A 25723-nucleotide genomic window follows, 5' to 3' on the forward strand; every position below is an offset into this window, starting at 1 on the left:
TATCAAGCCTTACTTACTTCCCCTACATAATCGTCCTGCTCACTTCACCTACATAATACAGTCCTGCTTACTTCCCATATATAATCAAGACCTGCTTACTTCCCCTACATAATCAAGTCCTGCTTACTTCCCCTATATAATCAAGTCCTACTTACTTCCCCAACATAATCAAGTCCTGCTTACTTCCCCTACACAGTCAAGTCCTACTTACTTCCCCTACACAGTCAAGTCCTGATTACTTCCCCTATATAATCAAGTCCTGCTTACTTCCCCAACATAATCAAGTCCTGCTTACTTCCCCTATATAATCAAGTCCTGCTTACTTCCCCTATTTAATCAAGTCCTGCTTACTTCCCCTATATAATAAAGTCCTGCTTACTTCCCCTATATAATAAAGTCCTGCTTACTTCCCCTACACAGTCAAGTCCTGCTTACTTCCCCTTACACAGTCAAGTCCTGCTTACTCCCCTTGTGTGACTTGAGTACACTGGACGTCTGCGAATGTCAAGCCTAGAGCCGCCGGGTTAAGGTTTTCGTTAAGGTTCTTGAATGTCTTCAGTTACCTCCCCTCCAGTCCTAGACAGTGATACAAGCAAATATCAGGGAAATCCTAGAGCTGTTAGGATACTGGCCAGACTAAATTGTATTTCCTGCTCATGGGCTAGGGGCAGGGGGTAGGAGCGGAGGAGGGGGGTGTTGAGGTTTTAAGAGGGGAAGTTACGAACTGTTCTTAACAAGCACAGACTGACACAGTGAATGTTGTAAACACAATGACACGCCTTTACTGGTGATCCAGTGCGTAGCTCAGTATATAAGCCCAACACTAACCTTGTGTGAGAACTGGACTGAACGGAGGCAATCACACACGTTCTCCACACACCTTATATACTGGACCAACTGAGGCAATCGCACACGTTCTCACACACCTTATATACTGGACCAACTGAGGCAACCACACACGTTCTCACACAACTTATATACCCTTACATAACACAGGTACAACCCGGATTGAACAGGGACGAACGGGACAGGTTACAAAGTATAATCAACATTCACCCCCCATTCATCCCCCTACACTCATTCACTACATTGACACACTGACCCACACTGACACCACTGACACATTGACACATTGACACACTGATACCACTGACACATTGACACACTGACACCACTGACACATTGACACACTGACACCACTGACACATTGACACACTGATACATTAGCATCGTGACATACTGACACATTGATGAGCAGGTTGTATGTCAACAATGACAAGATGACAAGCTCTCTAAACATACACTTTAGCTAGATTCCCATACATTGATCACATGGCTATTTGACACTTTGGTCACATGACATTTATATATGACATGATATATTACCATTACCATTACCATCCTAATATATAAAAGTCCATGTGCGCACTTCTCTCTCTCTCTGTCCGCAAAATATTTTCGCCGGACATCACATCAGAATCTTCAGCGATATATAGAGAACTTGCTACGGACTTTTGTTGAAAAAAAATATGGCAGATGTTTTAAATGTATAACCAACATTTTATTTAAAGAAGAAAAATAAAAAAATAAAGGCGTATTCGAATGTAGAAAAACAATTTTAATTATGCAACTGGAAAAGTGTTTATATTTGGACAAGAACGCATTTAACAATGACGTCACTTATTGTTTACATTAAAAGAGCACGAAGCTAATGACGTCATCTTCTCGAGTTCAGAATAAAATAAAGAAATGAACTATTTCATTCAAATATGATTTAGAGCTACGTACGCTATGAAATGTATCAAACAATTACATTTTAAAATTAAAATATATAGGCCTATAATTCACGTGAAACGGGTACCGATGGCTAGTTGTATATATATGACATAATATACACGCTGAGACTTAATGACACGTTGATCTATGTTAAGTAGCCATAGCCATTTAGCTATCCACGTGACTCTATTAACTGCTAGGCCACTTGGCCTTTGTTAAGGATAAAACAAAACATTTTAAACAGTTCTTTTTATGGAAAAGTATATGGGGCTTTTTTATGTTCTTTTATTTCTCTCTACGTGTGTGTGTGTGTGTGTGTGTGTGTGTTTTTTGCACCAAAACAACATTGCAACAATGCTTTACATGTTTATTTTTTATTTTGATATCACCCCCTCGTTGTTTGCTTGTCTGTTAAGATGACGTGTAAGATAATATGTTTAATGTATGCATGTTCTACAATGCTTGTTGTTTCAAAACCTTTTCCTATTCTAGCCCACGTCATCAATCTAAATAATTTTAAAAAAGAATGTCAGAGTAAAACTAATGTTTTGAAATGATAATTATAAAGTTTTGGTTTCCGCTCACACCTTTTTTAAAAATCTCATTTAATGAATAATTGTGGGTAATTACTTGTGTAGGATTGTAGATAATTGTGGGTAATTACTTGTAAACAAACATGCAATCAACGCCGCTCGGAAAGTCTCGTGTGATACGGAGATTCTCGCGAGATCTACTGGTAATGACGCGAGACGTACGCGTCAGATATATGACACTCGTTTCGAGATAGTTGACATTTGATGCGGGACATGTGACATTGGGTGTAGGATATGTGACATTGGGTGTAGGATATGTGACATTGGGTGTACGGTATGTGACATTGGGTGTAGGATATGTGACATTGGGTGTAGATGGGTGTTGGATATATGACATTGGGTGTAGGATATGTGACATTGGGTGTACGGTATGTGACATTGGGTGTAGGATATGTGACATTGGGTGTAGATGGGTGTTGGATATATGACATTGGGTGTAGTATATGTGACATTGGGTGTACGGTATGTGACATTGGGTGTAGGATATGTGACATTGGGTGTAGATGGGTGTTGGATATATGACATTGGGTGTAGGATATGTGACATTGGGTGTAGGGTACTTGACATTGGGTGTAGGATATGTGACATTGGGTGTAGGATATATGACATTGGGTGTAGGATATGTGACATAGGGTGTAGAATATGTGACATTGGTTGGGGTACAGTTAACATAAGACCATCACTTCTGCACATATGTAGTATGGAAGTGTAACATGCAGTGTAGAGTGTGCAGTTCACCAACACACACATAACAGTTCACCAACACACACATAACAGTTCACCAACACACACATAACAGTTCACCAACACACACATAACAGTTACTTTTCACACGCCGACAACCAAGCAGCCATTCAGCTGAGAACGTTTGGTCATACATCACTGAACTATCTGTGCCAGACAGTTTACTGCCTCTCGTCAACCTCTCTCCCTTGACAGAACCTCTCTCCCTTACAGAACCTCACGGGGTACTCTCTACACCTTACTCAAAAAAATATCTTCATATATATATATATATATATATATATATATATATATATATATATATATATATATATATATATATATATATGAACGTTTTGGCGCCAGCACCCGCCTTACCACACGCCCCACTATGGAGCCGCCACCCCCCCCTCAATTTAAAAAGCGCTAACTTAGATCAAGTAATCTAAGTCTTCTTCCTTAAAGAACGGTTAGAATGAATTTTCCCTCGAAGAGCTTTTGGAGTTCTAGCCATCTCCCATACAGAACCTCACAAATTCAAATTTCCCCCTTACCGAACCTCAAGCATATGGAGGCGTGGGTGATGGATGGTCAACGACAAACGAGCGAATTTCTCATGCACCAAAGAAATAAAATAAAGTGCTGACAGACTCTACTAGGACGGGAATCAACGAGCCGGCATAGAACTCCTGGGCCAGCCGTGCCTTTGAAAATATTTATCTAATTTAACAGCACATCTAAAATGAGCGATCTCTCAGGGGAAAAAACTCCTAGCATTTATTTGTTGGCTAGAGTTGCCGCGCTTTGAGCAGTAAAATTTTGACTACATTTAGAAAGACAATTTTATGTTGATTTTGTTTTTGTTTTACGTTGTATTTTTTATGATAGATGAAACACATTTCTTTCGCGTTTTTCTTAATTATCTCACACTAATTAGGCTCTTAGTCTAATACCTTATCAATGTATTGCGGTGTCTGAATAATCGCTCTAAAAAAAATTAAATTTTAGGGTGTCCTATGGGGGTAGGGGTTTAGGGGGTGATGGCTGAAATTGGGATAATGGCAAGCTTGTTGATTTTTTTTTCTTCTGACTGCTCTTAATTATCGAATATGTCTAATTGCTCTTTTAATTAAAAATGGCACAAAGAAAGACGTTTTTTTTAGTAATTTTATTTTGAGAGATTGTTTTTTAATTAAAAAAACAACAACTCAAACCCGATAACGACGAAACATGCGCTCATCTATTATGTTTGACACGTGCACAATTTAAAGCCAGTTGATTTAACCAATGCACGTGCATTATAACCTCGATGGCTGGAATTACTTGGTCAGCCGGCTAGACCCACCACGCAAACGGGTGCATGAAGTACTCAGCTAAACGAGTATAAAGGTAGCCATACGGTAACCATACGGTAGCCATACTGTAGACATATGGTTGACATACGGTACCAAAAGGTAGACTTGCGGTATCCATTTAAACAAATAAGTAACAAAAATAAATTTAAAAGACCACAGCTTTTTCACTGCATATTCATAGGAAAACATTTGGTATATAATTTTAGTTTAATGTTAAAGGGTTTTTACCAATCGCGGATAAATATTATACATATTTTTTGTTATACATGCAGATAGATCCTTATAAATATAAACCACCTTCAATGCCCTTCAAGATCTGAAAAGTGTAAAAGGGGCAGATGGAGTAGAGTTAATTTTTTCCACGTCCTTGTCGTTTGATGGGAATGTAAAGGTCATGACCTTTCGAGACTCGGTTAGCGATAAACTTGTAAATTAAAAAAAAACTACCACTAGAATTCAAGATTTAATTAAACTACTCCCTCACTCACCCTATACAAAACTCTCGACTTTTTACTCACCTTTTAAAATCCCTAAAATTGGACATAAACTCGATGCAGTATACAACATAAAACGTGGTCAATGTTTTCACTGAAGAGTGCTTATAGTCAGAAACAAGGGACGCAATTAGATCACATGAAGCGCTCCGTCAACACCAATTCTGCGTCCACCATCTTGTATTCCACCAAACAATCGATGGGTAGATTGACATGAAGGGTGCGTGAAAAAAAAACCCCGTTGCTACTGCACAAGTTTTTTAATCTTTGCATCTTGTAACAATAAAATTGAAAATGTTGTAGGTAGTCAGAAATAGGTCAAGGTGAAGACGGGGTGAGAACTGTTCTGTTCCAACAAGACCTTTGACATCTCCGTCCTAAAACCTAACATAAAAGATACCCCCCCACCCATCACCCCAATACTGTGCTCCTGAAAGTGTCCTAACGGTGACCTTGGGGGTGACCTAGAAACTGTCAGGGTAGTGCAGGGTGTCATCTGCTGGTGGCAGTGAGTGAAATTAAACTCCCGCTAGTTTTAAAACCCTGTCTTTTTTCCGTGGCGTGTTGTGTAATACACAATGAGAGCAACAAAATCACATTCTTATAAGTAGAGGACAAGCGAGCAACAAAATCACATTGTTATAAGGGGTCATCCATAAATGACGTCAAACTTTTAAAAACGATTTTTACCTCCCCCCCCCCACTCCGTCACACATCGTCACAACCTCCCCCCCCCCAAAATGAAGTCACATCTCAGCCCGTCAATAGCAGTTGAATTTTTTTTTAATCACCGTTTTTTTTCCCCCAAAATATTTACTGATCTCGATCGACATAGAATATTTTAATCAATTTCTATTAAAATTGATGAAAACAGTTTTCCAAAATGCGAAAATGGCTAAAATTCTGTGTCTAACATTACTTTTATTTAATGCATAAGTGTGACGTCACACTATCTGCCCCCCCCCCCTTGACCCCCCCCCTGCACCACATCACACATCGTCACAAAATTACGGACCTCCCCTCCTCCCCCCCCCCCTACGAATGTGAATTGATTTATCGCAACCCCTTAGTAGATAAAGCGATCAGAAGAATATATTCTATCTTCGAACAGAAAGATATCATATTCTAAATTCGAACAGAAAAATATTATATTCTAAATTCGAACAGAAAAATATCATATTCTAAATTCGAACAGAAAAATAGCATATTCTAAATTCGAACAGAAAAATATCATATTCTAAATTCGAACAGAAAAATAGCATATTCTAAATTCGAACAGAAAAATATCATATTCTAAATTCGAACAGAAAAATATCATATTCTAAATTCGAACAGAAAAATATATTCTAAATTCGAACAGAAAAATATCATATTCTAACTCGTTTTTCTGCAGTAGAGCTGATTGCGAATTTCTAATCATATCATGTACATTGTATTTCTATAATTTAAAATCTACTATATTCTTAAAGCAAAACGTTTTTTTTTTTTATTCTATTGCTTTTTGAAACACTAACGACAAATATTTTCTGCACTCGTTTTCAATTATCAAATCTACTAGCCTACATTTTACATTTCTTCTTTTATTTAAAGTATTTATGTAGATTTTTCCGTAGATTTTCAACCAGAAAATATTTACTAAAACTTGCCAACAATTTTATCATACAGGTCAATTAAAACTGTCTGGATTCATTAATTAACTTATATATTATATAGAAGAAACTATCGCAAGATTATTCGCCTCGCTACGTGACGCTTTACCTCAGCAAACTTTCGCTTGAGAGTTGGTCTCCACAATTTTCTTTGTGATGGCTATCCCTACCGTCTTCTCAACCACATCCCCCTCCTCCCCCCCTCCCCCCCCCCCCCCCCCCCCAGTCTCCAGATTTAATGGAATATTTGATGACGACAGAGCCTGTCGTTGGGTCGACACAGGGTGAGGAAGTGTCACACCACACCAAGATGTCCCCAGGGACGGAGCGCTGTTGTTCGCCGTAACTCTTCACCAACAAATGTTGTAAGGGGCCATAACTTTAAACAGTAGAGTTAACGTCCCTGTCTGTTATAGATTGAAAATTTAAAGTTAAGGTTTCGCATTTTGGGTTATATATTGGTCTTTTAGATTGTACAACGTTTTTTTTTCAAGACTGAAAAGAAAGTCTTCTTGTTTTTATTTTCAAAAGCTATAGATTTTATTTTATGTTTATTTCTTAGGTGTTATGCTACGAAAGTATATATTTTCATGAAATGTTTAGATGAAATGATGTGTACTTTTCCTAGACTAAACAAACAACACGGTAGTCTGGTCGTGGTAAAACACCTTTTATAACTGTTAATTCATCACTCATGTTTTATATCATGGCATTGAAACAATCATCACACAATTTATTACTCGTGCACAGTCAATACATCTTCAGTACCTCAGGGATTTTGTTTGTGTTTGTGTTTGTAACTAACCCAAACAGCTGAGCCATCAATTTAAACCGAAACTAGCGCGACTACTTCCGTTATGTAACCCCGCCCCGTGGCCTCATTACCGTCTAATGGGGCGTGGCGATCGTCAATTCTCTGGGAAATCGTTCCAGCCTTGCTATTTATCAGTCCTGATAACTTTGTTCAGCTATGATACTCGTACCGGAAAAGGATGATTTTTAAAAAAATGTAGCCGCCTCTAAAACGTACCATTAAAGTATGATTTTTTTCAGCCATAAAGGATAATTTTTTTCCATGATGATACTCGTACAATCGAATGATAATTTTTATTTCAACGATGATTTTCGTACCATTAAATGATGATTTTAGCCTTGATACTGAATGATGATTTTTTTTCAGCGATGATACTCGTACCATTAAAGGATGATTTAAAAAAAAAATTAGACGCTTCTAAAATCGTATAATCGAAACACATTTTTTTTCTGCCATGATACTCATACTATCACAAGGTGATTTTTATTTCAACCTAGATACTCGTACCGTCAAAGGATGATTTTAAAGGTATTATATATGCACATTTAAAGGATAATATTTTAGTACAATCAATTGATGATTTAAAAAAAAAATGTAGCCACCCCTAAAAAAAGACGCCATACTTAAACCATCGGTTTCCTATCTCGTGTCACGCCCCTGAAAATTTTTGGGTACTTCCGCTTCACGCTCATCTCATAAAATACTGGACCTAGTGTTTATATCTGTTATTATAACCCCCTCCCCCCCCCCCTACTCTAGCGGAATACACGTTAAAGGAGTCGACTAAGAAAGAAAGTAAACACACACGACTAGGAGATACACGACAAACATCATTTTAATATATACATCCAGGCACACAAGTTTTATGATGTAGCTCTTTAATTATTTATTGTCCTCTTTTTTTCTTCTTCGTTCTTAATTGAATGTTGATAAGGGTTTCCCCCAACATAATTAAGTATTACACGACAACATATGATGCGCCAAGATATGAGATGAAGTTCGTAAGCTGGGGACAGCAACCCATTTAGGAAAGAAAACTCCGACATTGAACAGGAGTGGAGTCCCTTAGTTAGGCCTTAGGCGATAGGATGACCAACTCTGGTTTCCTTTCGGCAGCTCCTGTTACACTCTTGGTTCCAAGTTGTAAAGGTAACGCCCTGTCCCTTGGGTCCATCAGCTGTATGGAGAGGGGACGGAGGGGGAGGTCTTAAACAGGGGTAACATCCGGCCCTTTATGCCTAGATTTCCAGTGCGCAATCATCCATTGGCCAATTAGTGTGTGTGTGTGTGTCTGTGTATGTGAGTGTGTGTATGTGTGTGTGTTGTAATAAAAATCCAGTTTTAACATTTCTTTTAGCTTACTGTGTATCCTGCTCGTACACTTGGGTCAACAGACCATTAAAACACCATTTGGTCAGATTAAAATTGACTAAAACGTTTTTTTTAAAGCAAATAACAGATCACGTGATGAGGTAGAAGGGAGATAGACGGTACCAGTTCCCACAGTCTGGGAATAGTTCCGGTACAATGGCGCCCTACTTCTGAACAAAACCAAAATCTCGCTTTAAACACATTTCTAACATTGAGGGCAGTCCATTAAATTTCTATTGATGTTTTAAAAAAGCTTCGGAAATCACAAGTTACCCAAGTTAGTTCTAGAGGTGATTAGTTTAGGAGGCCGATTTAAAAATCTAAAATGTTTTATTTGGAAAACATTATCAGCGCTTTGATCTATCAAATTACACCTAAACTGAATAAAATACATTCTGATAGGGATCTCTTTTCTAAACTAAACTCATTAGAGTTAAATTAGATTAAGTATTCACCATCATTTTCAGAATTGAAAAGTTAGTTTCGAAGATTTAAGATTACGGATTAACCCAGATTTGGTATGTTTTTGAAATTCCCAGAAAATATTCTAATCCGGATCATGGACGTAGTTTTACATCACCGGTGCATTTTTATTTAAGACAGTATCTCGATGTAAGGGGGTTGGTGTTGTTGGGTAGGGGGTTGGGAGTGGGTATGGGGAGGGGTGGTCTCCAGCGGAAGTTTCAAGCGGCAACACTGAGTACAGATCTAAATAGTATGAAATACACATTAGTAGCATTTTGTTTTACACGGCACTACGGTAGGAGTTTAGTTTACCATAGCCGGTGATCGCAAGATGTGATAGTTATGGTGTGCAGGGTTAAGACATGAAACGTTTACAGATGAAAGATTAAGAGATGAAACGTCAATATGAGATGAAATAGTAAAAAAGAAAGAAAAGCAAAGAAAATGTGTATTAGGGTTAATCCTGATTTGTTGACAAACAAACTCATTGAACTGCTGATTTATTTTAATAAAAGGGCGCAATAAAAACGATGATCAAATCTTTATTTTAATTTAACAAATTCTTTTTTAGTGTAGATACACTAAGAAGTGGTCTGATAAGATAAAAATATCAAAGAATGAATGCTTTTCTTTGAACTCGCCATATGAAGGGATGTTGGGGTCAACACGACCCAAAGTTGATTTAAAGCTCCCTGCCCCAGTCCACATCAGACGTGAGTGGACTCTATGTTTTACAGACCCGGGAACTGAACTAGCGACTTTTGGGTGGTTTAATATGCTCTACTACTAGACTATATCAATTTTTTCTACGGTAATTAACTACAAAGTGATCAATTCGGTTTACATTTTGTAACTAGCGTTGTAATACGTCAGAGAACGCTACGGATACACCCGGAAACGGAAAACATATTCTAATATTTATCACACCTTTTTACCTATTTTTTTTACAACATAGTATCGATTTCCTAATTGTTCCCGTTGATAAAAAGAATACCGTAATTTTAGGTACAATTATACAGAGTGATAATTGCATCAGATTTTTATTCCAACAATTGTCTCGCCTACACAAACAATTATATCGTTATGCCTGGTATAACCCTCTCAACAAAATAGATTCATTTTTAAACAAATATAATTATCTGACGCGCACAGAGAACACCCTGCCATTAAAACCATACGATTGGAAATGGCGGGCAGTCTGGCAGAAGTGAGCAGTGAATGGATGGCGACCTGCAGCCCACATCAGCTGTATCGATAGGTGTGGCAGACGACCGACCGTGTGGGGGTGGGGGGGGGGGTTGAACCAGAGGTGTCGCGCTCTCCCAGGCGTAAAGCAATTTTCTGAACCTTGCCAGGACTGATTACGTCTCGAATATCAAACAAGAAAGCTGTTCTAATTGGCCAATTATGCTGCTGTTAATTTAGCGCAGTGGTTCTCACACTAGTTCCTTGTGTGTCTCCTGGTTCTGTTAACAAACTAAATCATCTCTGGTTCATCAAATTTAAACTTTTTAAAAATTAGCTTCGGACATATTTTAAAGAAGAACGAGGATAATGAGATATAAATTCCACAACTCCACATTTAAAAAAAGCTTGTGAAAACATTTGGGAATGGTCATCAGAATTTTCGCATGTTCCAAGAATTCAGCGTGAGTACTCCTGCACGTGATAGGTAAAGAAAAACACGACGGAAACATTTTCGGGACAAGTTCACAGAAATCAATTTTAACACACAGATGATAGTGCATAGTGTGAAATTTAGAACGACTAATTCATCATTGATGATCTAAGCAGTGATGAATATCAGTGATGAAAGAGGATTTGGATTCGACTTTTAAAAACAATTCCATTGAATTAAGTCGATATTGTTTATTCATTGATTGTTAACTTGATTGGTAAACTTTAGGAGAGTGAGAATCTGATTTTCGTTACAGAACTTGATTTAAATATATTCCTTGTTATTCTGTTGGTTAAGGTAAGTTTGCATTTCTCGAACGGAAAAATTCTAGATAATCTTTGGGCCTTTAAAAATGTATTTACGATTTAAAAAGTGTTATCTTTTAAATAAAATAATATACAGGCAGGCTGTACTAGCATGTCGTGATACATTCTGTGTTAAACAAAAGCTTATTGATCAACATGTATTTCACTACATGTCTTCCTGTACGTGTAGGATGTCGTGATACATTCTGTGTTAAACAAAAGCTTATTGATCAACATGTATTTCACTACCTGTCTTCCTGTACGGACGCAATGCTCTCACATGAACGCCATGACACTGGCACTAGAAGGTTCAAAGGTTGTAGTACTAGTACAGCCGATGTCTTACAGTTCAACATACGTTGGGTGGCTTGATTTCAAACCAGTTCTATGCTTGAGCGAGGGGGCACCTACTAGACACATGTTTTAATGTAGTGTTCTTGTCGTATAAGAAAAGTTATTACAGTAAATCTCCCTTGAATATTATTAATCAAAGACTTGCAGGAATTATTTTAAAACAAGGCGAACCATTTGAAGTCAATTTAATGTTATAAAAAAATATAACTTATATTATAACCACATTAAAAAGGCTTGCGCTGAAATTATTGTTTGCGCTTACATACATTTTATAAAATATAACATTAACAAACATTCTGAATTACATTCAAGTATTTTTTTGAATATTTTCTTTTCTCATCAATAACAAAAAAGGTTCATTAAAATTATATTTAATTGATGATAACGGCCGTATTTTAATATTTTACTATTCTGTAAAAGCAGAGATTTTAGTTTTTTAAAAACATTTTTACAATGTAAAAAACAGCATCAACATCACAAATTAAAAAACGCATATACCGTGCATGAAGTCTAAAATAAAATCTCACATGACCCCACCTAGAAAGTAAGAATGTAAATAATGCATTCAATCCCCCCCCCCCCCCCCAACATCGAGAGTCTACAGTAAATAATGCTCCTCCCACACACACCTAGAAAGTCTTCATTAAAGTCTGCATCAATTCCCCCCGCACCCCCATACCTAAAAAGTCTACGGTAAATAATGCTCTCAATACCCCCCCCCAAATTCTCTCAACCCCCCCCCCCCCCCCCCCCCCCCCCCGCCCCCACCCCACGGACTTAGGGGCAAGTCAATTCATTGCCACCAGTCCAGGAAAAAGCAATAAATTTAGTCACGTGGTACCCTGATTTTTTTTTTTTACAGCTGAGTTTAGATTGATTTGGGTTGGTTCTCTAATTGCGGTTTGACAAATCACAGTGTGATCCATACTATAACACAAGATATGGATCATTCTACAATAGAAAATATGATTCATTCTACAATAAAAATATTCTTCATTCTACCATACACGATATGCTTCATTTTACAATACAAAATATGCTTCATTCTACAATTCAGAATATGGGCCATTCTACAATACAAAATATGCTTTATTTTACAATACATAATATGGCTCATTCTACAATACAAAATATGCTTCATACTACATTACAAAATATAGCCTATACCTACGTTTTGCATTCATTCCGTTCCCGTCTTTCTTTGTACATTTCTTTGCTTAACTTGCAGTTTCATCGATAGTTCTTTTATAATAATGATAATGGGTTCATAGTTGTTGATTATTAAAGTTTTAATGCAACATTAGATTTAGCCAGTTAAGTTTGGTTTAACAAAAATGCGTGAAACACACTCCAGCATCAGTAATGAGGATGATCTAAAGCTAGGTCCAACTCTAAAACAAACATGGGCTGTCTTGCTGACGAGGGTGATAGTCGTGAAAGTTTGATTTAAAAAAGTATTTTCACGAAAGGGTACATTCTAGAAAGTAATATAAAGTTTAGCGTGACGCATGGATAGTGACATCAGTTCGTCGCCATGGGAAAGAAGGCTGCCTAGTTTTTTGCTCTATTTGGTTGCGTGGTTTTGTAAACATGATATCGTATACCAGCTATAAATTGGTATTAACATAAAGGGAAACATACAGTTTACAATTACGCAAGCCTCATTGAATGATGAGTATTAAAATTTTATGTGACAGCAAATACTCCCCACCCCTTCCCAGCAACCGCCATGGCTAAGCTATTATTTGTTTAATTATTCCTCTGTTATGGTTTAATGTTGTAATTTTTAATTGGGGTGCCAATCATCTTCTTAACACGTTTGAATAACTTTGATAATTGGATGTAACGCACTGTTATTAAACACAAAAGTTGATTTCTTTCCAAATCAAGTTTAATTTTTATTACATAATATTTCTGTAACTTCCATTTTTCAGCATTAATATTGTTTAATTAAGAGGCTTCGTGCAGGTGGCCTAATTAAAGTGATTGTCCATGTTTTAAAGAAATATAATGAGTTTACGTGATGTTTTATTAAAAAAAATATTTCTTTTTTTTAATTTCAGATAAAATTAATTATTAAGAACGAGAAAGAAAAATGAAGTTGATATTGACCCAGATCCTGATTGCCATATGCTGCTACTCGCTGTCCCAATCGGCAGATGTAAGATGTTGTTTACTTTTGTGTGACTTTTGTCTCAGTTGTGTCCCCTGACAGACCCAAACATGACGTGATGGTATGACATTTGTCACGGTGACATGACATTTGTCACGGTGGTATGACATTTGTCACGGCGACTTGACATTTGTCACGGCGACATGACACTTTTCAATGCTACGTGATAACTGCTGGTCGCTGTGACAAGGGACTTGTCAATCTAACACGTAAATTGTCACTTTGTCATGACACTTGTCACCGTGACATGTCACTTCTTTCTGTGGCCCGTCGTTGTGACATGTTACTTGTCACTATGTCGTGCCACTTGTCACATGATAATTGTTAATGTGGCATATCACTTGGTAATGTGACATGTCACTTATTACTGTGACACACTACTTTTCACTGTGACACGTCCAATGACATTGGCACTGACAATTTTTCCATCAGCCTAGTCCGAAGGTGACATACACCTTTGTGTTTGAGCTATTCTTCAATCAGCTTCACTACTACGTGCTCATAATGCCACAGCTGAATACATTTCTAGAATCCCATTTAATCTACTTTAACTAACGACAGACCCTCTGCCCCCCCCCCCCCTCTCTCTCTCTCTCTCTCTCTCTCTCTCTCGTGAAATCCCTCCTTATGAACACACTTTGTTTTAGATAATTTTTTAAAATACATTTCTAAAAGTAGGTTATATATATATATATATATATATATATATATATATATATATATATATATATATATATATATATATATATATATATATATATATATATATATATATATATATATATATATATATATATATATATATATATATATATATATATATATATATATATATATATATATATATATATATATATATATATATATATATATATATATATATATATATATATATATATATGTCATAGTTGGCTTTATTATCCTTTATCATCCCCACCACCCGACTAAGTGGGGGGGGGGGGGTATTGAGAGAATTTTTCATACAATTCATTAGGGTTGTTTTTACCGAAGCTCGTTAACGCCCATCATATTTTGCCTCTCTTAACCAAAGAATCAGTTATAGAGATTGTAATTTTTTAAACATTATCCCTGCAGATACCGACAGCCTCTGAAGACACGTCCAAACAAATCCCAGAAACTCCGCGCCACAGTTCGTCTGCCTCTGTCGATGACGCCAACAGCGCAACGAAACGAAAATTTGACAAAATCTCAAGTTTCTCCAGCTACGGAGGATTCGGCAAGAAGAGCGCCGAGTCTAAAAATAGCCCTTCAGCGTCGGAGCCGGGTGACGGCTATGACCCCGAGAGCTGGGTACAAAACTTTGGATACATCAGTGAAGAACAGCTGGCTGAGCTAGAAGCCGAGAGCTCTGACTCAAATTCGACTGACACAAGTAGCGTAGCTAAAAGACCTTTTGATAGGATAAGTGATTCAAGCTTTGCCGGCTTTGGAAAAAGGCCGTTTGATAGGATAAGTGATTCAAGCTTTGCCGGCTTTGGAAAAAGGCCGTTTGATAGGATAAGTGATTCAAGTTTTGCCGGCATTGGAAAACGGCCGTTTGATAGGATAAGTGATTCAAGTTTTTCCGGCTTTGGAAAACGACCGTTCGATAGGATAAGTGATTCAAGCTTTGCCGGCTTTGGGAAAAGGCCGTTTGATAGGATAAGTGATTCGAGCTTTGCCGGCTTTGGAAAAAGACCTTTCGATAGGATAAGTGATTCTAATTTTGCCGGAATTGGCAAAAGACCTTTTGACAGAATAAGCGATTCTAGTTTTTCCGGCTTCGGAAAAAGACCATTTGATAGAATAAGCGATTCTAGTTTTGCCGGCTTCGGAAAAAGACCATTTGACAGAATAAGCGATTCTAGTTTTGCCGGAATCGGCAAAAGACCATTTGACAGAATAAGCGATTCTAGTTTTTCCGGCTTCGGAAAAAGACCATTTGATAGAATTAGTGATTCTAGTTTTGCCGGAATTGGTAAAAGACCGTTTGACAGAATAAGCGATTCTAGTTTTGCCGGCTTCGGAAAAAGACCATTTGATAGAATAAGCGATTCTAGTTTTGCCGGAATCGGTAAAAGACCATTTGACAGAATAAGCGATTCTAGTTTTTCCGGCTTCGGAAAAAGACCATTTGATAGAATAAGCGATTCTAGTTTTGCTGGAATCGGTAAAAGACCATTTGACAGAATAAGCGATTCTAGTTTTGCCGGCTTCGGAAAAAGACCATTTGACAGAATAAGCGATTCTAGTTTCGCCGGCTTCGGAAAAAGACCATTTGATAGAATTAGCGATTCTAGTTTTGCCGGCTTCGGAAAAAGACCATTTGATAGAATTAGCGATTCTAGTTTTGCCGGCTTCGGAAAAAAAGATCAACCGTTTGACGAACCGGTAAAACAAGAAGACACAGCCAAAGAAGCCGGAAAAGATGAGATCTCAGAAGACAAAAGAAAATTCGATAGGATAGGCAGCAGCAGCTTCGGCGGGATGGGTAAAAGAGCAGACGACAGCGAGGAAGAAAAGTCCAAGAGAAGGCTGGACAGAATCGAGGGGACCAGCGCGTTCAGCCAGTTTGGGAAGCGCGCGGATGAAATCACGGAAGAGAAGAGACGGATGGACAGGATCTCCGGTAGCAGCTCATTCGGGGGCTTCGGTAAAAGGGAAGGCGATAGCGAGTTGCAGAACGGAGCGGGGTCTCGTCAAAAACGCGACTCTCAGAGCGAAGACTTCAGGCAAAAACGGGAAGTTAAAAATCGTAACAATGAAGGGGAAATTACTCTGAATTTAATGAGCAGCGCTAAAAATAGCAACAAGGTGTCAAAACGCGATACGTTTCATTTGAGCCGAATGGGCGAGAATGAGAATGTAGAAAACGATGAGAATGAGAGAAGTGGGTTCGGGGGTTTGGAAAAACGAAGCAGGTTTGATAGAATAGATAGCGGCGTATGGAACGGGATGGGGAAGCGACGGTTCGACAGGATTTCCGACAGTTCGCAATTTAACGGGTTCGGGAAAAGGAAGTTCGACAGGATAGGAGGTCACTCAGGGTTCGGGGGGTTCGGGAAACGTCGTTTTGATCGCTTCGCTGACGGTTCCAGCTTCGGGGGGTTCGGTAAAAGGAGGTTCGATAGGTTCGCCGATTCGAGTAGGTTCGGCGGGTTCGGAAAGCGGAGCTGGGACGGTATTTTGGACGACAATTCGTTCTCTTACGACAAGCGACGGTTTGACCGCATCGACCGAAACAGCCTGTTCTCTAGGTTCGGTAAAAGGGACGACGGCATCGACAATGATTTTGATTTCTCGAAAAGGAGATTCGACCGGCTCGACCAAAGCCGGTTTTACAGCTTCGGGAAAAGAATGGATCCGTTTTTATCAGACGCAGAGGAGAGCGTTTGGGACGTGACGCCGGAAGACGCCGATGACGCAGATCTTTTAGCTGACGACGCACATTCAGCAGAACTAGAGCAGGCGCTGAGCTCTATACTTAGCTCAGGAGCTTTATCGAATTACAAATTCAATTCGTTGAGCTATCCAAACAAACGACGCTTTGATTCCATCGACAGTTCCAGTCGCTTTGGTCGCTTCGGTCGATCTGTGCAGTAACACAGTCGCTCTACACTTCTTCTTCATTTGTTCAACGGAACTACAACATTTTGAACATTCGTTCGCATTAAAAAATCCAAATCTACAAAGAAGAAATAGAAATTAAAAAGAACTAAAAAACTTTGTAAGCAACTATGAAGGTCTGAAACGGCTTTTAACTCGTACATAATATAAAAAAATAAAATAAAATATTTGACTGTATAACCAAATGCAATGTTGAGCTAGTATTGCTGATAGATTATATGGACGTTACTTGGAGTTAATAAAGAATTTGTTTTTGTAACGGCTTCCTCTTGTTCTTTGTTCATGTCTGTATAATTATAATCTACAAAATCAGCTTCAAGCAATTGTGGCGGGGGTGTGGGGGTGAGGGGGTGGGTGGGGGAGGGTCACACTCGCTCTTGAGCAAGTTAAAAGGATTTTAATGTAGAGTTCCAAGCCTTGAGTTTGAAGTTTTCAGCGATTAAAAAAGGTCTAAAATTCAAAGACTCAATTTGACGGTAGAGATATGTATAACAGTGCAGAGTTCCTCATTTGAGGTCTCAACAGTAGAAGATTGAATAAACCTCGAGAGTTCGACCAGTGAAACATTCACGTAGAAAGATCACAAAAGTGACAGTTTTATTTTCTAAATGTCCCAAAAAAAATCCAGTGCCATAGAAGCCTTTAATACACAGCCTCACAAATTCTTAGGGTTCACCTAAAAAAGCTACCAACTTGTTTGACAACACTGTAACTGTAACAACAATAATAACAAGAGTAACAGCAATTTTAATAATAAGCATAGCACAAATATACTTAAGATTATTGTACTGTAACGAATAAATAATCATTCTACTAAAAAATTAAACATAGCAATTAATGAATTATCTACATAACAATGGCAATAATAATGACACGTATGCTTACAAAACAACTTCACTCAAAAGTTTCAATATATAATTAAATAATAATTCACATCTTAAAGGCCTATAACTCTAGCCGACTTAATTTAAAATAAAAACCTTATATTTGCCCTTTGTTTTAAGAATTAATGAGTAACTTCCAACCTGACAATATCAAATATCATAAGCAGTTCCATATTCTATGTTGCGTGTGTTAGCGAGAAAAAAAAACCCGCAGTTTTCATAGAATTAAAAAATTGACGTCGTTTTAACACTGTTGGGATGTAGAATCTGTAGTAAACATTTCACTGTGGGAAACTTATTTCTGATGAGATCGACACCAAGGAGGGGGACGACTTGAAAAGGTCAGGGTAACACGCCTGTTATACGAGCTTGTTTCAACCAGTGTCTTAGACACACTTCACATTAAACGTGTTGGATGATTAATTTATATTTATATATGCATTATATATATATATATATATATATATATATATATATATATATATATATATATACATATATATATATATATATATATATATATATATATATATATATATATATATATATATATATATATATGTATGTATATATATATATATATATATATATATCCTAAACATATATATATATATATATATATATATATATATATATATATATATATATATATCTTAAATATATATCATATATATATATATATATATATCCTATATATATATATCCTAAATATATATATATATATATATATATATATATATATATACATATATATTTAAGATATATATATATATATATATATATATATATATATATATATATATATATATATATATATATAGGATATATTTATATGCATATAGAAATATGAATGTGTGTTCATGTAATGTGTATTAGCAATATGCATATTCGAGGGAGAGGGAATAAGAGATAATTAAAGAGACAGGCCTACAGCCGAGGGTGAAAACAATAAAGTTGGACGCTGGCCAAAATATGTCAGTTGCCAACTACGAAATAAACACTTTTTTATGTCTGCACTTCACATGAACATGTAATACTTAGCCAGAGGTTTTCTATGAAATTTCAGTTCTACAATCTTACACATTTGGGGAATACCCGGTAATACATTTAAAACAATGAGTGTCTATTAATAGATCCTCTATTTTTATTTACATCCTTACTTTCTATGTTGTACACTTGTTTCGTGTAGTTTCATCTAAGGCTGAGCTTACACTTTAGCTCTTTACATTTAGCTCTGTATTTAAAAGTATTACCAAAAAAACTCATTCATCACTAGTGACGGAGCCAGTCTACGCCATATGATGTGAATTGTAAACAAAGAGTATTATTGTTTGTAAAGACAGCTGATCATTTAAGATCTGAATATTCACAACCAAACTTTTCGAAGGCTCCCAGGACTTTGACTCGATGGATCCAATTATAAATAAGTAAGTTTTTATCTTTTACTTGTATCCTATATATAGTGTTATAAATATAATGTATCGTTAGTTATCCTACGACTTGAATGTCCTATAGGTGTATACATAGAGGACGAGAACTAGAACTCAGTTGATTCTTAACTTCATGTATGAGATCTATTCAAACATCTATTTAGTTGCTTTGAGCATTACGGAAACAGTTTAAACCTACAGTGAAGGTCGCTTTATGAAGAAGCGACATAGACAATAACACTGTTACGTGTATGTGCAGGTGTGATTGCACATATAACCACAGATATAGCACACATACATGAAAGGTCACAATGTGTAACTTCATCTACATTATTTCCCGTGTTTATGTCAAATAAAAAGAAATCTTTTGTCTATTTAGGATTGAACATGTAATCTCAGCTGGCATACATTTTAACCTTCAAAATAAAATATCACGTGATTAAAGTAAAATCTTTTGTTTATCAATACCGAAACATACAATTTTACAATCTTAGTTTCGTGAACGAGTGAAGGGGGATGAATGGTCGTGAATGTTGTTTGTACCTAGGTTTGTTGATAGGTTAGGTCTATACTAATATTTAGCCACAGTATCATAATTTTACTAGCTTGTGCGTGTTGTGTTTAGAATAGACTGTGTTAGGTGTAGATAGTGTAGATATTATTAAATTATTTTAGTTTAAACGAGCCTTTGTTTTCATTCAGTCTTGTTTTGCAACCCGTTTGTGGTTGTTTGTCTTAAATGTTGCGCTACGCATCGGATCACCCGAAAGGCGTGTCTGTAAGTTCAAAATCTTAGATGCAACTTACAATAATTCTTGTTTTAGCCTCGACCACAGGTCAGCAGACGACCACAGGTCAGCAGACGACCACAGGTCAGCAGACGACGGGTCTCGTCTGGGCGTGAGTCTCCACGTCTGCAACCAACTGGTGAAGCCTTACTTCGACTTCCACACATCCCTGCCCTACATGCCAGACCACAACCTCTTGTATTACCTGCAGACCGCTGCCAACGGTGATACACGCTTTATGTAAGAATTACAGCACAATAATTGTGTATTATCAGTAGACACATATGCTCAAAACTGTCTTATTGTTGGCGTCTGTTGAAAGTTTATCATCGTATATCAATTTTGAGATGTTAAGCAAACGAATTATAACAAATTTTAAAAAAACTCTGCTCCATCTAGGTTCACGGCCAAATATTTCACGTCACAGAAAGGATTTTTTGTTGAGGCCATCAATGATGTATTTGGGGATGTTGAGAAAGGGACGTATTGGGAGATTGTGGACCTGGCCACAGGGAAACCTCTGGACCTAGGTATGTACACATGTGTGGGTACACTTCCCTAAGTATGTATACTTTCTCGTACTCTAGACCTAGGTACAGAGGCGTAGCGAGGGGGGGGGGGGGGGGCGGGGGTGCGGACCGCACCGGGTGACACCATTTAAGGGGGTGACACCAAGGCAAAAAATAGCAAAATATATAGAGAAAAACTTGAGGCGGGGGGGGGGGGGGTGCAAATCGAAAGTTTAAGGGGGTGGGTGCAAATCGAAAATTTGAAAGTTTGGCTACGGGAAGGGTCGCTACGCCTCTGGGGGGGGGGGGGGGGTGACACCATTAAGTGCCGCACCGGGTGGCACCCGTCCTCGCTACGCCACTGCCTAGGTATGTACACTTTCTCGTAAACTCTGGACCTAGGTGTGTACACTTAGATATGTACACTTTCTCGTGTACTTACAACATGGCGGTGTACATGCGGAGGTCTATTAACGTAGTGTACACATCGTACACAATATAAATACTTAAACTGGATGCACGAAGCTTCCTAATGTCTAGAACTTAAACACAAATCAGATTTTTAAATTTGAGATCAAATGATCAAATGATACAGGTTAACTCTGCTTCATCTATACATAATAAGCAAAATGTTCTTAACTAACTGTGTGATTCTACAGACTTAATGTCATAAACCCTCTTTTCCCTGTGTATTACTTGACATACCGTCTACTCTATGTGTGTAGCGTGATACCTTTACACGGCGATTCTGTAACTTGTCATTTTACTACCACATGAGTGTACTTGTAACATCCTTTAACATGTATTTGTAACTTGTCAGATTTTCTTTTCGATATGTGTTTTACCAGTTTCTTTACAATTAACTATGCAACCTGTCACATACAGTTACCTGTGTAATTTGTCACAATCATTTGTGTAACTTGTCACAATCAATTACCTGTGTAACTTGTAACCTTTCAAATATTTCACCTGTTCTTCCAGGTGTGTCTCACTACATCCCAGGTCAAGGTCAAGGCATCAGGTTCCAGTTTACAACCGAATCTGAGCGGCCCTGTGACGGAACTAAAACTAACTAGAAGACGGTTTTTATTTGTTCCTCGGCCTACATGTAATACGATGTTCTACTTTCCAATGGCCAGAAAAATAAACAATTACACTTTTAATCAGGTTCATAATTACAATTAAAAATTATTAACAAAAGAGAAGATATAGTGTTATTATTATTGTTATTATTTTTTTAATTTAAAGAGCAATAATTAATATCTTTTTTTATGAAATTTCTTAAATCAACGGTTACCTCCCTTTGACCATAGATTAACAACACAGTCTTAAATCACACAACACGACTAATTCAATGGCCAGCACCAACTTTGACGGATTCGCTAAGTCGAATTAATATTCAAAAATATTTAATAAAAATCTAATAATAAGCGGGTGTAGCATGATTGAGTTAGTGATGGTTAGAAAAAAATTCTATTTCATCATCGCACAGTGGCCTAGGCGGGCGAGGTATGTATGTGAGGTGGGGAGCGGGATTTTAGTTTTTAGGATTCATAATACGTTTGGTGAATACCCGATGATAGGTAACCATCATCAATCATCATCAATCATCATCAATCATCATCAATCATCATCAATCATCATCAATCATCATCAATCATCATCAATCATCATCAATCATCATCAATCATCGAAATAAAAAGTAACGAAGATTGTTAGAACTTTGGCTAGGGAAGATTACGTGTCAGCTTGTATTTTAAATTTGATAATTTTTTAAAACTTATTAATTATTTTAAAGTTCTTAATTAACATTTTGGTTTTGTGATCAGCACGTGTTAGATTTTGCCAAAATTCTATGGAAGCACATGAATTATATGAACTGATGCTAGTAGGTAAATAAACATTTTGATAGTGGTTTAAACTTCGTTGATTGCTGTATAGGCCTACACGTCTGAAAAATTGGGAAGATTTCTATTAATAAACAATTATAAAAAAAAGTAGACAAATAGAGACTTGTGTGTAACACAGCATTTAATATTTCCAAAAAGATAAGATTTCCCGCTAAATCATGATCCAGTTTGACGGCTAAAATACAGAGAAATAAAATAAAATGAATTATTGTTACAAAGCAAAATCAATTGTTTTCTTAGTTTAATAAACCGGGAGTGATCTCCCCTAAACTTTCTCGAATATTCTTATATAAAATAACAGGGGATGGGAACTCGGGCTATAGACATGATTTTTAATCCATTTTAAATACTTAAAGTTTTAAAAAAAATTCATAAAAAACGTTTTAATAACAAGCTTTTATGTAATGATGCACTAAAAAGTAGAAAATAAATTATAGACTACTATTTAAATAACTATAAAGAAAAGCGTGGGTCACTTTAGTATCTATTGGATACCTTTACTAATGTTAAGGAAGACACCCACGCTTTTCTTTATAGTTATTTAAATAGTAGTCTATAATTTATTTTCTACTTTTTAGTGCATCATTACATAAAAGCTTGTTATTAAAACGTTTTTTATGAATTTTTTTTTCAGTAATTTACATGTTTTATTTACAATAGAGTTACATGACTAAAAACCATTGCGCGCCTACTGATTATCATGTTCAGTAGGCGCGCAATGGTTTTTGAACGCAGCCATTACGTGATGGCGCAGCTATTGAAGGTGATGACGCGTGTGGTGTGGTTGGCTAGACATGCCTACTAATTCGGTCCAAATTTTTATTAATTCATAAAAAATTAATTAGGCATCCAATTAAGTCAAATTTAGTTTCAGATTGCATTGTCTTCATGTCTTGACCCACGGGCCAACTGTGAATCGTATCGGTCAAGTAGAACTGTCCGAATTTTCACTCCTGCGTTTCCGTCTAGACAGACAGACCGACGAGGAAGTGAGTTAAATAAAAGCTTGTAAAAATAGAATAAAATCTCGTAGACAAATTAATTGCACACCAAGTGAACGCCCAATAAAAAAGCGCATAATAGTGCGCAATATTATTAGTACTTTTAAAATTTACATTAGTTTTTTGAGAAATCGGAAGTAGCGTAAATTACTACTTCCAGTCAACGGAAATTACTCAAAATTTAACAGAAGGTAGAGAATTAGATCTTTTACTTACATGTGAAATTTCATTTATCTATCTGAAATAGTACTCAAGTTATAGGCTTTTGAAAAATTCAAAGTAGGAAAAGTACCACTTCCGGTTATCGGAAATCGCTCAAAAGTTGATACGGATCTACGATTTTGATATAATACTTATATATGAAATTTCATCAACCTAGCTGTAACGGTACTCAAGTTATCGTGTTTACACACGGACACACAGACACACAGACACACAGACACACACACACACAGACATACGGACAAGATTGCAAAATTATGTTTTTCCGTATCAGTGAGAAGTAAAACGTCGAGATTTGTAAAAATCTCGATTTTTTTTTTTTGCACGATTACAATACTTTCTCTATACTACGTATATACGAGAAAGTAAAAACTATGGTGTAGCAGTTATTTTTACAGTGAGTTGATTGTAGAGACGACAGTTGCGTTATTTCGCGAAGGGAAGGCCAAATTTAGGTGAAGGTAATGACGTAATATATAAACACAAGGCTAGGTCAAGGAAAATTTACCTTTTGCAAAAATAAACTTTAAAATGTACTTTTTAAAATACTGAAGACACGGCTCTTTTGCTGTTGTTTTAACTGTTGCTGTTGTTGTCGGATTAGTTGTTGATTTGGTTGTCGTTGTTTCTTTGGTTGTTGTACTTGGTTGGATTGCAGTGGTTGTAGATTGGTTATTGTTGTTGTTGTAGCTGGTTTGGTTGCTGTTGTAGTTTCGGCTGGTGTTGTTGTAGTTGGTTTAGTTGCTGTTGTTGTTTCGGCTGTTGTTGTTGGCGGTTTAGTAGTTGTTTTTGTTTGGTTGGTTGTCGTTGTTGATGTTAGTTTGGTTGTTGTTGCTGGTTTGGTTGCGTTTGTTGTCGTTTTATTTACACATTTTCCAGCCACACACCACTGCAAGTATAGTATAATAAATTTCATTTTTGCTACCATTTAAAAACTTTTGATTTCTAAGCTAAAACCACGATGTAAGGTTACATATCGAACAAAATTCAACAGGAAACAAAAACACAATGTTATATAAAGGTCCACAGTATAATTGAAGTAACACACACACAAATAGACTAAAGTAACTTACATTGTTACCGAGTAATCTAAGAGTAACTTACATTGTTATCGAGACAAGGTGTGAATTCCTGAGGTAAAACATATCGACAATATCCTGGCTTTGTGGGAATGGTGCAGTACATACCTCCACATAGTGAAGATTCATTCTGTATATTCTAGTGAGAAATTGTTTTCTTTTAAATTTTTCCTAATTTCCCAGACCATTAAAATCACGTTATGGACGTAGAGTTAATTGAATTAATTGTCTTAATACATGTAGAATGATCTGTAATGTGTTGGTTTATTAAATTAATTGAACGTATATAAAACGTAGGTTGGTATATTTCCCCAGTTAATGTACATATAACGTAGGTTGGTAAATTGAACGTATGTAAAACGTAGGTTGGTAAATTGACCGTATGTAAAACGTAAGTTGGTAAATTGACCGTATGTAAAAGGTCCCTACCTTACAGTAGTGGCTGTTGGAGTTCTGAAAGGCCAGGCGACACTGGTCGTCCAAGCTGCTGATCTCACCTGCTCTCTCCCCACTCCCAGGTACC

At 36.8% G+C, this 25723-nt stretch overlaps 2 protein-coding genes across 2 annotated transcripts in view; both read left to right on the forward strand.

Annotated features, from left to right (window-relative positions):
* Positions 1 to 17633, forward strand: part of LOC131930136 (protein PRQFV-amide) — a 33146-nt gene extending 15513 nt beyond the window's left edge. Inside the window, exons 2-3 of the mRNA XM_059286528.1 lie at positions 13641 to 13738; positions 14846 to 17633. Coding sequence (XP_059142511.1) covers positions 13673 to 13738; positions 14846 to 17353 — 2574 coding nt within the window. The 5' untranslated portion in view covers positions 13641 to 13672 and the 3' untranslated portion in view covers positions 17354 to 17633. The remainder of the gene's footprint in view (positions 1 to 13640; positions 13739 to 14845) is intronic.
* Positions 17634 to 19552: 1919 nt separating this feature from the next.
* Positions 19553 to 22189, forward strand: LOC131930138 (uncharacterized). Its single transcript, XM_059286531.1, has 4 exons — positions 19553 to 19688; positions 20516 to 20719; positions 20879 to 21009; positions 21970 to 22189. Exons 1-4 carry the CDS (start codon positions 19669 to 19671, stop codon positions 22062 to 22064), a joined length of 450 nt encoding a protein of 149 aa, XP_059142514.1. The 5' UTR covers positions 19553 to 19668; the 3' UTR covers positions 22065 to 22189.
* The last annotated feature ends 3534 nt before the right edge of the window (positions 22190 to 25723 follow it).

The sequence above is a fragment of the Physella acuta genome, unplaced genomic scaffold, assembly GCF_028476545.2.
Source record: "Physella acuta isolate Inbredline_101_S28 unplaced genomic scaffold, ASM2847654v3 ptg001724l, whole genome shotgun sequence".
Classification (NCBI taxonomy): domain Eukaryota; kingdom Metazoa; phylum Mollusca; class Gastropoda; family Physidae; genus Physella; species Physella acuta.

What these genes read in the sequence shown, in the direction of transcription:
- LOC131930138 (XM_059286531.1), top strand. Translation starts at nt 19,669, where the DNA reads ATGGATCCAATTATAAATAA. An exon ending in ATGGATCCAATTATAAATAA is followed by an intron (nt 19,689 to 20,515) that starts GTAAGTTTTTAT and finishes TTCTTGTTTTAG; the next exon opens with CCTCGACCACAGGTCAGCAG. An exon ending in AACGGTGATACACGCTTTAT is followed by an intron (nt 20,720 to 20,878) that starts GTAAGAATTACA and finishes TGCTCCATCTAG; the next exon opens with GTTCACGGCCAAATATTTCA.